Source organism: Cylas formicarius, unplaced genomic scaffold (assembly GCF_029955315.1).
Source record: "Cylas formicarius isolate icCylForm1 unplaced genomic scaffold, icCylForm1.1 PGA_scaffold_7__23_contigs__length_41026272, whole genome shotgun sequence".
NCBI classification, from domain to species: Eukaryota; Metazoa; Arthropoda; class Insecta; order Coleoptera; family Brentidae; genus Cylas; species Cylas formicarius.
The window spans coordinates 5,365,084-5,377,317 of NW_026844352.1; the positions used below are offsets into that span (position 1 = coordinate 5,365,084).

Sequence of the window (12,234 nt, forward strand, 5' to 3'; positions counted from 1 at the left end):
GACTGTTTAAACCAAATTATTCCATGTTTTGCAGTTTTTCATTTATGGCGAATAATTTATCCACGAAAACGGCAATTTTCAGGGTCTTTTAGATTTTTTTGCCCATAATCGACGCACCCTGTACATATTTGAAAAAATTCCAGAAATCGAGGTTATAGCCCTGGATCTTCCACGTTTCCTGGTCCAAGAATTTTTTGAAAATAGTAAATGGTTTTCGAGAAAATAAGATTTTTCTGAAACCATCAGTGCGCCGTAATAATCAATGACGTCATCGGGCCTTGACAGCCCCCGGAACAGTGATTTTCATATGGATTTTGTTAGGTCTGATTTTCTATTGATTGATATCTAAGAATGGGAGTTTATTATTCGTTTCCAACTCAATGGTAGTAGTAGACTAAGAAAATCTACTAGAGATTCTTGACAATGAGGTCAAATAACAAAAGCATCATCGACCTAGCGTTTCCATAATTTTGATTTTAGATGAAAGGTGTCGAGAGCTTTCATCTCTTCTATAAATGATGATTGAAACTATGATTTTTTTGAAATTTGACCGTTATAAGAAAAATGTGTTCCACACAAGCATTTTTCAATTAGGGTGAGAAGGTTTGGCTCCAAATTCTCGGACTTTAATATACCTGAAATGGTCGTGAGAGTTTCAGGAATAGGAACTTTATTAAAGAGGGATTCTACGTCGAAAATAACTAGAATATCCTATGTATCTAATGTAAACCGGACATAAAATTTTATTCGATAAAACTAAAATTCTTGCATGGAATCAATTCTTCTACCAACGAAAAATCATATGCAAGGTGTGAATTAAACCTACAAAAAGTACCACTCCTAGGGAAAATTTAGAAAAGCCAAAACGAGGATAAAATAATCGCCAAATCGCCCCGATTAAACGCGAATATATCAAACCCCATTTGTTTTAATTAAATTAAAAATAAAATTATCGATCCAACTTGCGGGATTTCCGTTAGCTGTTTAGTTAAGGAAAAATATTGGACCGATGATATTACGGTGTCCGGTAATCGTGTCGGTGTCAGCGGAAAAATGAAGGAGTCGGAATCGCGAGAATGTCTGGTGGAAAGCAACCGCGACGAATTTACTGCGACGCTGCTTTTAAGCGACCCCATCGAACGTCCCTTGTCGCAAATTGAGAAAACTTTCTTGCTGCACGCGGAACGTGGCGACTGCGCCACTGTTCACAGGTAATATAGATTTCCCAATTCATTTTTTAAGTATACATTAAATAATAGGGGCCCTGGCACGGTTCCCTGCGGTATACCCATTTCGACAAGGCTTTGCACACTTCAAAACGCTTTTTTAAAATCATGCCCCGATTTTTGTCGGCATCTCTTTTTGCTATACATTCAATCCATCCAAGTTGTGCCCATTTTGAAATGAGTAATGTTCATAGATCTAAGAAAGTGACTAACTGATACGAATTAAGGCTTGTCCGAGAAGCTGTAAGAATAAAATATGGCCGAACAAGTCCGTACTTTTATTAATTATTTAGGGTTTTGTTAGGAAAGATACTAAACAATATTTATTTATTTATGTATGTATTTATGTTTAAATATAAAATAAAATTACAAATTATTTTTATTACCCACTTAAATTACTTAAAATTATTCACATAATATATCATATCAGTACCACTATCGCTATCATCGCTTGTTCTAATTATTATTTGTTCTATATTATTTGCAAGATGGATGGATATACGATTGTTCTGCTTTTTCTATATGTTTAACAGAATTTGCCCAACTTTGTGGAGGGATGTTAAAAACTTCGATTTCTATAAGTTTGAGGACATTGGAGTTAACACGAGGAAAAACATTGTTACGACGAATGGCAGATTTCAGTTGGTGCCAAACATGTTCAATGGGATTAAATATGCACTGGTAAGGTGGAAGCCTTAAAACTGTATGCCCTAGATTGTTTGCATAATTATCACAGACGTATTCTTTTTGTAGGTTCAAGCTTTCTAGAACCTTAAATAACTGATTTTTGGTATAATCTTCGTGAAAATAAATGTCGTTATTATACATGTAGTTTTGGATTGTTACTCTTGTGTCACATGAGGAAGGGGTTTTAGTTAACTGTCTACTGTGATAATCTGCATTGTCCATCACAATGACGCTATTAAAGGAATGTTTGGAACTAGTTTCTTTGTAAACCAACTTTCAAGTAAATCAGCGGCGATGTCTTCATGGTAATCCAGAGTAGAATCTTTAATATTTCTCGCAGACAGAGAAAGTCCATTTGGAATCCAACCATCAGAGTCAGAATGCAAAATAGTTATTCTTTTACCTCTTTTTGATGGCGCGTTTATTTTACACTTATCAGTTGAGTCAACCCAACCCTTTTCCGGGGTATCATAAGTGTCGAAGCAGGTTTCATCCAAGTAAATAATTAGCCTTTGTTGTTCTCTGTAAATCCTATGTCTTTCTAGATATTCCAGTCGTCATTTCCGAATTCTTAAAGATTCCATTAAAACTTGCCTTTTGTCAATTTTTGTAAATCTAAAACCCATGTGCTGAATACACTTCCATAAGGTAGATCTGCCACATTTAACACCGCTTTCATCTTTTTCAAGCCTCCTAATAAACATTGTTTATAACTTTCTTAGTCTCAATAGAATAGTGTTTTCTACATTTGGGCGGGAGCATCTCCTGAGATACACCAGACTAGCACATATTTTGCATAATTCGCACACGATTCAACACACGATGTATTACACACGAAATAAGAATGATTACTAATAAACTTAAACTAAGTAGTATACCAAACCAAAGAATATTAAACACAGGTAGATATAAAATTATTTTCTATTACGGACCACAATTTAACCTAAATTTAAATTCCGAAACTTTAGGTAATAATCATGTTGTATTGTACGTTAATGACCAGTCAAAAGCAATTGGTCACTTTCGTATATCTATGAACAGACCATACCGCAAGGGTCCCTTACTGTGTGCTATTTTCCTATATGATGTTGGTCAGTCAGTTTGTAAAGAGTCTTGGATTCATTTTATGGGTGACTAATGGGTTTAATAATAAAAAATCTTTAATAAAAATCTTTAATAATACTTTTTTACAATCTTGGCAGTCTGGAATCACATCAATCTTAAATATACACAAAACATTTTTTCGTTCTAGTGAAAACATGCAGTTTTTGGAAAATCGTAGAACAATTTTCGACCTACTGTTTCTATATAAAGTTGAAAAAAATTTGATTGAATCTCGAAACAAGCACTTGTTTATAAATAAATAAATAAATTAAGGCCTGTTAAGATGTGTTTTCATTTTGCCCATGTCTTATTTTTCTAGCGTTCTTAAAACGATGCGTCGTCTAGCTGTGTCCGAGCTCTAGCTTCGATTTCATTGCCAGTTTTTGAAATGACTTTGGTTAATAGAACCAGATTTTGAGAGTTTCAATTTGTATTTTGACTATTCGAATAGTAGTGGGCTTCTGATGAGCATATGGGAATAAGAGACATTGCAGGTTTTCAAAATAGAGGACAGCAGGCTCAAATAAAAGATACAAAAAGTGGAGTGCCGCACCTTACTTAAAATAACTTCTGATGGAAGTATACTGGCCTTTGCAGATGACACCGCCATAGTATACATCGCTAGCATTTGGGACGAAGTTATGCTCATGGCAACTAGAGATATAGAGAACATTTTGAATTACTAACTAAACGATTCGACTATAAATATACTTATGCACATCATATAAAAAATACTTACCTCCATACAGTTCAATAAAAAGTAAGCAATACTGTGGAACTTCAGCTAACCAATACAATTAAGTATCTATGCGTACATATAGATATTTTTTAAATGGAACTTTCACGTTTAGAAAGTTATAGAAACACGCAGGGGACTGATGGGAAGTTTACGTGTGAAAAACATTTAAAAATTATGTATTTTGCACTAGTTCAGTAGATTGTTTAATATGGAGTAGATGGTTGGGCACGTATAAGAGACAGTCAAACAATAAAAGGAAAATGGAGTTTTATTTTGCAACAAATATAAGTCGATTATTTTCAATTTTAGACAAAATTTGCATATGACCTTTTTTCTGTTGGTGATCCCCGAACATGAGAATAAAAAATATACAGCGTGTTTGATATAAGGAGGGTACATATTCCTCATGTTTACTAAACCCTACATTCAATTGTTTTTCTCTTTTCACCATCGTAATCTAGTTATCGATAATTTACATTTACCTGTAAATAGAGGGATGGTAGACCCAGTAGGGCTTCCATCGCCGGTATAGCATAGTGCTGAAGACACTCGTTTCAGTTGATTAGCTTAATAATTAGTTTAATAATGAGACAGGTACCAAATTTTCCAGTTTCCTTCTGCGGGTAAGTTGTACTACCACCGCTTATAGTCATGCTTTCCTTCCGGCACCAGTTGTATTGCTTGGAGGATAGTAGAAACTCTGTCTTCACAATTAAAACATCTTCTGCCTGTAGAACCATCTGCTTCCACAGTGAAAAGGGTAGTCAATAGGTGGTCCACCAGTAGCCTCCATAGAACGAGGGATAGCACCCCGCCTTGAGAATAACTTGAAGCTGACCACCTAACCCAGTTCCAAGGTCTGGGTTAAAAACTTTGGATTTTTTTTTTCAGGATAATCGAGCAATATAAAAACAATCCAACAGAGTTTGATATCAACTGCGTAGACTCGTTAAACAGGTCCGCTTTAATAGCAGCAATCGAAAACGAAAACATCGAACTTATCAAGCTACTGCTCAACGAAGGCATCAAGGTTAAGGTATTCATTTGTCAAAGTTTTTAAACAATTCAAACATTAAATTAAATCGTTAAAATTAAAAATTTCAAGGATGGACTTCTACATGCCATCAAGGAGGAATACGTGGAAGGCGTCGAAGTGTTATTAAATTGGGAGGAAACATCTCACAAGGAAGGAGAGCCTTATGTATGTGTTACTGCGACCTCCAAATATCCTATACAAATTTTAATTATTACGCTACTGCAATCCGTAGACTTGGGAGCAGGTCGACAAATCAGGAGCGTCGTTTACAGCCGACATCACACCGTTGATTTTGGCCGCTCATAAAAACAACTACGAAATCATCAAAATTTTATTAGACAGGGGAGCTACGCTACCTTTGCCTCACGATGTAAGGTAAGCTAATACAGGATGCCACAAGACAAAAGAAAAACAGGAACATGGAATAAGCACTGAGTAGTAGCAGCACTGAGCAGTAGCAGTTTTCGTTGAGTACGTTTCGCAAAGAGTAATTGTCAATAAAGTCAAAATTTCACAACAAAAATGTAACAAAAAAAAAACAATCAATCACAATAAAGACAAATCGCTTTGTAGACATTAAAGTGTTGAACTAAACTTAACTTAAACTATGAAGAGATATGTGTTAGTTTTTACTTCATCTTTAAATTTAACGGTAGAGTAGAAACAGAATTTGCAATGATAATTATGATTATCAGCATTTTTTTGTATATATGCGCCATTTTTTATGAAGCTGTTGATACAGCCAAACACATGACAATGGCATAATGCGTAGGTACTCTTATAAACCATGGCCAACAATGATCACGACAGTCAATTCTAGAAATAGTTCTTATTTCTTTGTTTTTGCAATTTAAAAATAACACATGAAGACAAACAATTACCCGACCACACTATAATTCGGTACTTATCATCAATAAATCCTCTTAGTCGTCTGAGAACGAACAGTCCACTGCTAAGTTTTACCTTTAATTGGTCATCATGTTCCGACCAATTTAGTCTTAGAACTACCATTCGTAAGAGGTTTAATAGTTGAAATCGCCAAATGTTGGGTTTTGTCAAGGTTCAGTTTTAAGGCGTTATTTGCTAAATAATCAAGAGTAGCCTATTCAATTCTTGAAAATTTTTCCCAAAGCCTATGCGACTGGTATCATCACAGTATAATACGCATTTAAATGTAAGAATCGAAAAATTAAGGTAACAGCCCCAAAACTGAGCTGTATCTTTTCATTCTGACAGTTAACAAAATCGTGAGGAACACAGGGGAAAATCTTACGAGTGACACAAGAGGGCAGTGTTCTCGAGGCTTGGGTTGGGTTAAGTTGTCTAACTGCCCAATTCCCCATAAAAGAAGTACTGAACTTTCTCGAGAGTACAGTGTCATAATCTATGTAACCATAGAATACTGTGATTCGCTCTTGGGAGTTTTTTTTTGGTTTGCCCCAGTGTCTTTCCATAACCCCTCCAGTATCCCTCCAAACGAAACACGTCAACTTACCTAACAAACGGCTTCGCACCACACACAGAGGGCAACGCATTTAAAGTAATGGCACCTCAAATCATTGAGTCCGAGGAATCACCCAACCCATAAAAGAAGTACTGAACTTTCTCGAGAGTACAGGGTAGAAACATTGTCAGAATCTTTGTAACCATAGAATAATGTGATTCGCTCTTGGGAGTTGTCTTCTGGTTTGCCCCAGTGTCTACTGGGGCAAACCAGAAGATATAGAAAGACTTCTATATCCCCTCCAGTATCCCAACAAACATAGCACGTCAACTTATCTAAGAAACGCTTCATACCACTAGAGGGCAGCGCATTACAAATAGTAGGAGTCCAAGGAACCACCCAACTCCTCATAAAAGAACTTTCTCGAGAGTGCAGGGTAGAAACATTGTCATAATCTATGTAACCATAGAATACTGTGAATTGCTTCTGGGAGTTTTCTTTTGGCTTTCCCCAGTGCCTTTTCATATCCCCTCCAGTACGAGACCAAACGAGACATGTCAAATAATATAATACAGTTTCAAACCACTAAAGGGCAGCGTGTTAAAAGTAATAGGAGTTCAAATCAATCAAATCAAAAAAAGTACTGAATTTTCTCAAGAGTGCAGTGTAGAAACATTGTCATAATCTAGAATACTGTGATTCGCTCTTTGGAGTTTTCTTTTGGTTTGCTCCAGTGTCTTTCCATATCCCCTCCAGTATTCAGGAAGCAAGAAAGCAAGAAACGTCAGCTTATCTGCTGAACAGCTGCACACAACTAGAGGGCAGCGCATAAAAATAATAGGCGTTCAAATCATTGAGTCCGAGGAACTACCCTACTCCTCATAAAAGAAGTACTGCAATTGCTAGATAGTACAAGGTAGGAACATTGTCATGTCTATTGTCTATGTAACCATAGAATATACTATGATTCGCCATTGGGGGTTTTCTTTTTGTTTGCCCCAGTGTCTTTTCATATCCCATCCAGTATCCCTCCAAACGAGACACGTCAACTTATATAATAAACAGCTTCGCACCACTAAAGGGCAGCGCATTAAAAGTACTAGGAGTTCAAATCATTGAGTCCGAGGAACCATCCAACTCCTCTAAAAAGAAGTACTGAACTTTCTCGAGAGTGCAGTGTAGAAACATTGTCATAATCTAGAATACCGTGATTCGCTCTTTGGGGTTTTCTTTTGGTTTGCCCCAGTGTCTTTCCATATCCCCTCCAGTATTCCTTCCAGCAAGAAACGTCAGCTTATCCCCTGAACAGCTTTACATAACTAGAGGGCAGCGCATAAAAATAATAAGCGCTAAAATCATTGAGTCCGAGGAACTACCCAACTCCTCATAAAAGAAGTTTCGATAGGAACATTGTCATAATTTATGTAACTATAGAATATACTGTGATTCACTATTAGGAGTATTCTTTTGGCTTCTGCCGCAGATGTGGCTGCGACGAATGCTTGGAATCGAGCAGAGCCGATTCTCTAAGACATTCGCAGGCTCGCATCAATGCCTATAGGGCACTATCAGCCCCGTCTTTGATATCTTTGTCATCGAGTGATCCTATATTGACGGCCTTCCAACTGTCGTGGGATCTAAGACGACTCAGCAGGATGGAGACGGAATTTCGAGCAGAATACAATGTCAGGTTATGTTCCGAGTTTAAATTATTTTCGAATGAGGCCATATCGTTACAGGACATGAGAACGCAAGTACAAAATTTCGCCACATGCTTACTGGACCACATACGAACGTCTAACGAACTCAAAGTAATGTTAAACTACGACCCTCAAGAAGAGTCTTGGGAATGCAGGCAGCGCGAAAGTCTTCAGCGAGTGAAGCTGGCAATTAAATACAAACAAAAGAAGGTAAGCGAGGAAGGTGTGGAAAAAGTGATAATTTGCCGCTAAATTTTTAGTTTATCGCCCATCCGAACGTCCAGCAACTACTCGCCTCGATATGGTACGACGGCCTACCAGGATTTCGACGAAAAGGTATGATCGGTCAAGGATTCCAGGTGGCCAAAATTGGAATTATGTTTCCGATACTGTGCACCATGTACATGATCAACCCAACGTCTAAAATGGGCAGTTTCATGAAGAAACCTTTCGTTAAATTCATCGTCCATTCGTCATCATACGCGTTCTTTCTGGGTGAGTGTAATCTAATTGGACCCATGGACGACAAAACGACCAGGTCGTTTTAACAATGTGTTCAACGTAAAACAGTTTAACTTGAGTTCTGAGGACAATGGAATGGTAAAATTTCTCACCTACCCATATACGATGCCCATATTGGTGACAAGTCTGAGTCGCGGTTCAGATTGTTAGCTTGCTTATAGATTTCTATAGGCTCTCGGATTTTTCGTTGGTAGAAGAATTGATTGCATACAAGAATTTTGGTTTTTCTCTCCAATGTATTTTTTGCCGCGAATGCAAATGCTCTAAACTCCTGGCATCTCAAATTGAAATTTGTCTTTGACGGATCGAAAATGCTGAGAGATTTTTGGACAAGTGGTAAATCTGCTTTTGACATTATATTTCTTTAGAACTTTTGATATGTGGTCAGTGATGTTTTGAATGTAAGGAAGAACAACAGTGGCAAGTGTGGGATTGCTTTCGGCCTCATTGCTATTAGAAGGTTGTGTTGAAGTTTATTTTCTGATGGAACGCTTAATATTTTTAATGTAGAAATTATTAGAGAGAAGAGCAGCGGTAAAGTATTTTAATTCTGGGTTCAGTGACTCTGGCTGAGATAGTTTTACGGGTCCGTAAACAAGAGCGTTGATAACTGATGATTTTTGGGCCGGATGGTGATGTGACAATGTATTAGGGTATAGGTCTGTGTGCGTAGGTTTTCTGTAAACACAGTGACCCAATGTTAGGTCTGATTTTCTATTGATAAGAATATCTAAGAATTGTAAATTGTTATCAGTTTCTAATTCAATGGTAAAACGTATGTTAAGGTGTATAGAGTTTAAATGTGTAAGAGGATTCCATAAATATATTCGCGATGATTGGTGATAATCGAGAACCCATAGTTGTTCCCGACATTTATTTAAAAATTTGACCGTTATAAGAAAAATATGTTCCAGAAAAGCATTTTTCAAGTAAGATGAGAAGGTTTGGTTCCAGATTCTCAGATTTCAATAGGAACTTTATTAAAGAGGGATTCTACGTCAAAACCAACCAGAATATCTTTTGTATCTAATATAATATTTTTTAATTGATCAATGAAGTGAAAGGGATTACGAACGGAACTATCAGCTTTTCCTATAAAGGGTTTTAATGAGGAAGTTAGATATTTTGCTAGGGGATATGTGGGAGAACCAATAGTGCTGGCAATAGGTCCAAGTGGTTTGTGAATCTTTGGGAGTCCGTAGAGACGAGGGATTTTAGAGTCATGTGGGGTGACAGATTTTTTAACGGTGTCTGATAGAGAAGAAGGCTTAATGATACATTTAAGGTTGCATTCCATAGGACATTTCCATAGGATATTTTTTAAGTTGACGATTCCTCGTATTCATTTGTGTTCAGGACCACCGTAGTAGTTCCTTTATCTGCTTTTAGGATTACGATGTCTGGATTAGATTTTGCACTTTTACACTTCACCACAGCCTTCCAATAACAATAAAGCACTTGCAACACTTGCCAGTGTTGTCCTACTTTACATTCGAAACATCACTGACCACATATCAAAAGTTCTAAAGAAATATAACGTCAAAACCAGATTTACCACTTGTCCAAAAATATCTCAACATCTTCGATCTGTCAAAGATAAAATTCTATCTGAGATGCCAGAAGTTTACAGCATTCCATGCATATGCGGCATTGGAGAGACCGGACCAAATATATCAACTGGGCTCAAAGAACACGAAAGAGCCTTACCACTAAGACCAATAAACTCATCAGCTGTTGCCGAACACAAACACGACACCGCACATAGAATTTTATTCGATAAAACTAAACTTCTTGCATGTAATCAATTCTTCTACCGAAAAGAAATCGGCGAGTCTATAGAAATCTATAAACAACCAAACAATTTTAAAAGCGACTCAGGTCTTCAACTGTCATCAATATGGGAATCAGTCATCCGAGACGGGGTTTCTAGCCCTCATTTAGCTCCGCCCCACTCAAACAATATATAAGCAGGTACAGAGTAAAATGCGTGCCAGTATCAGTCAAGCTCTGAAGAAGCCAACAGGATGATTGGCGAAACGTTAGTAAGTTCAAGTCAACAAAATCCGTCTCAGGACAAATCCAGAAGTTTTATAAAAAGTAAAGTGTATTTCCTTAAAAGTAAAGTCAAAATGACTCAAAATAAGGATATGGTACAATTTAATAAAAAAATGCAGCGAACGTAATTTGAGACCCTATTCAAAGAAACCCTTGCCCACTCTTCATGGATGCATCTTGTCCATTTCCCTCCATGCTTATATTCTGTACCAACCCTTACAAAATACAAATGGCACTTTCATCACTATGTACCTGATGTAGACTGTTGATTCCTTTTCTTGATTGAATATCCTTTTCTTTAAAATAGATTTTATATTTTTCGCATACTTCTTTTTTTTATCTGATTTGCAGTTCATCTTTGTCACGGAGTAATGGAAATCATTTTGAACATTCATTGAAGAATAGAAATCTTTTTCTTATCAATAAGATAAATAACATTATTTATCTTATTTTAAAAAGGCATAAGAAAATCACATTTTAAATATTTCCTAATGATGTACTGAAAATTTCAAAACCAAATTTTTCTATAAAACAGGTGTAAAATGTGATATATTTCTTAGAAACCTGCAGTTCACTAAGGCGCAAAAAAGTTTGCAAGTTTCAAATGCACGACAAGTACGATACGTAGCGTCCAAGATTGTTCAAGAAAATCGATTTCTTATCCCAAAAAAACCCGATTTGGCAAATTTTGTACAAAAAGCTAGATTGTTTCAGGAATTATTAAAAAAAAAGTGAAAAGTAAAGAATCTCCTATTTTGCCATGTACCGTTACTCGTGGGACACCCTGTGTAGAGATTTTTTGGCATCTTAAATTTGGGACCCAAAAAATTTAAGATGCAATTCGCAACCACAGATGGTGAGCTCCCTCTCTTAAATTGGAATCCTTTTGGGCCCCCTAATAACTAGTGCATTTAATATAGCAATTAGTATGGCTAATTTTTGGAAAATTTCAAGGTTTCACAATTCCAGCTCTTCTGGGAGCCGCATCACAAAGAGTCGAAATATTGTTTCTCGAGTTATTCGGCACAGACTGGGTTCAAGATATCGTACGGGAATGGAAAAGGACAGAACGGGGAGCTTTATTTGGTATAGCGGAATGCGGAGTTATTGTCTACGTAGTCGGTAAGTAAAGGACATCCATTTTAGGGAAGAATATGATGTCAGTTACATATTACAAGTACGCCGTAAAATGTAACATCAAGCAGTGATGAAGAAATTCAACGTAGAAGAGAAAAGATAATATATACCAGATATAAAAGAACTTACTAAACAACGTATTCCTACGCGTTGGAAAGTGTGCCGAGTTTTTACTGAAGGATTTTGGAAGATTTTGAGAAGGGGAAAACATATAGGCTAAACAAATAATAGAAGAGGCAAATTTAAAATGGTTTTCAATAACTCCCGAAATTTGACATTGCCAAGATTAAATGAATAAATGAATGAATAAAGAAGACAGTACTAGGAATATTAGAAATTTAGTTGGTTATTTCAACAATACATTTAGTTAATTTTTCAAAGAAACTTTCACCTGATACTGTAATATTTTTTACAAAACTTCTGGATTCATCAGTCCTCACGAATATATTTATGGAAGCCTTTGAGAAGAAAGCTCTCGACAACTTCCATCTAAAACCAAAACTATAAAAACGCTAAACACAATGACCCATGTGTTTACAGAAAACCGACGTACACAGACCAATACCTTAATGCATGATCACATC

At 36.5% G+C, this 12,234-nt stretch overlaps 1 protein-coding gene across 1 annotated transcript in view; it reads left to right on the forward strand.

Moving 5' to 3' along the window:
* The first annotated feature begins 1,053 nt into the window (after nt 1-1,053).
* Nucleotides 1,054-12,234, forward strand: part of LOC132704297 (transient receptor potential protein) — a 32,795-nt gene continuing 21,614 nt past the window's right edge. Inside the window, exons 1-8 of the mRNA XM_060674196.1 lie at nt 1,054-1,211; nt 4,648-4,792; nt 4,862-4,957; nt 5,025-5,167; nt 7,720-7,921; nt 7,976-8,146; nt 8,197-8,431; nt 11,483-11,635. Coding sequence (XP_060530179.1) covers nt 1,054-1,211; nt 4,648-4,792; nt 4,862-4,957; nt 5,025-5,167; nt 7,720-7,921; nt 7,976-8,146; nt 8,197-8,431; nt 11,483-11,635 — 1,303 coding nt within the window. The remainder of the gene's footprint in view (nt 1,212-4,647; nt 4,793-4,861; nt 4,958-5,024; nt 5,168-7,719; nt 7,922-7,975; nt 8,147-8,196; nt 8,432-11,482; nt 11,636-12,234) is intronic.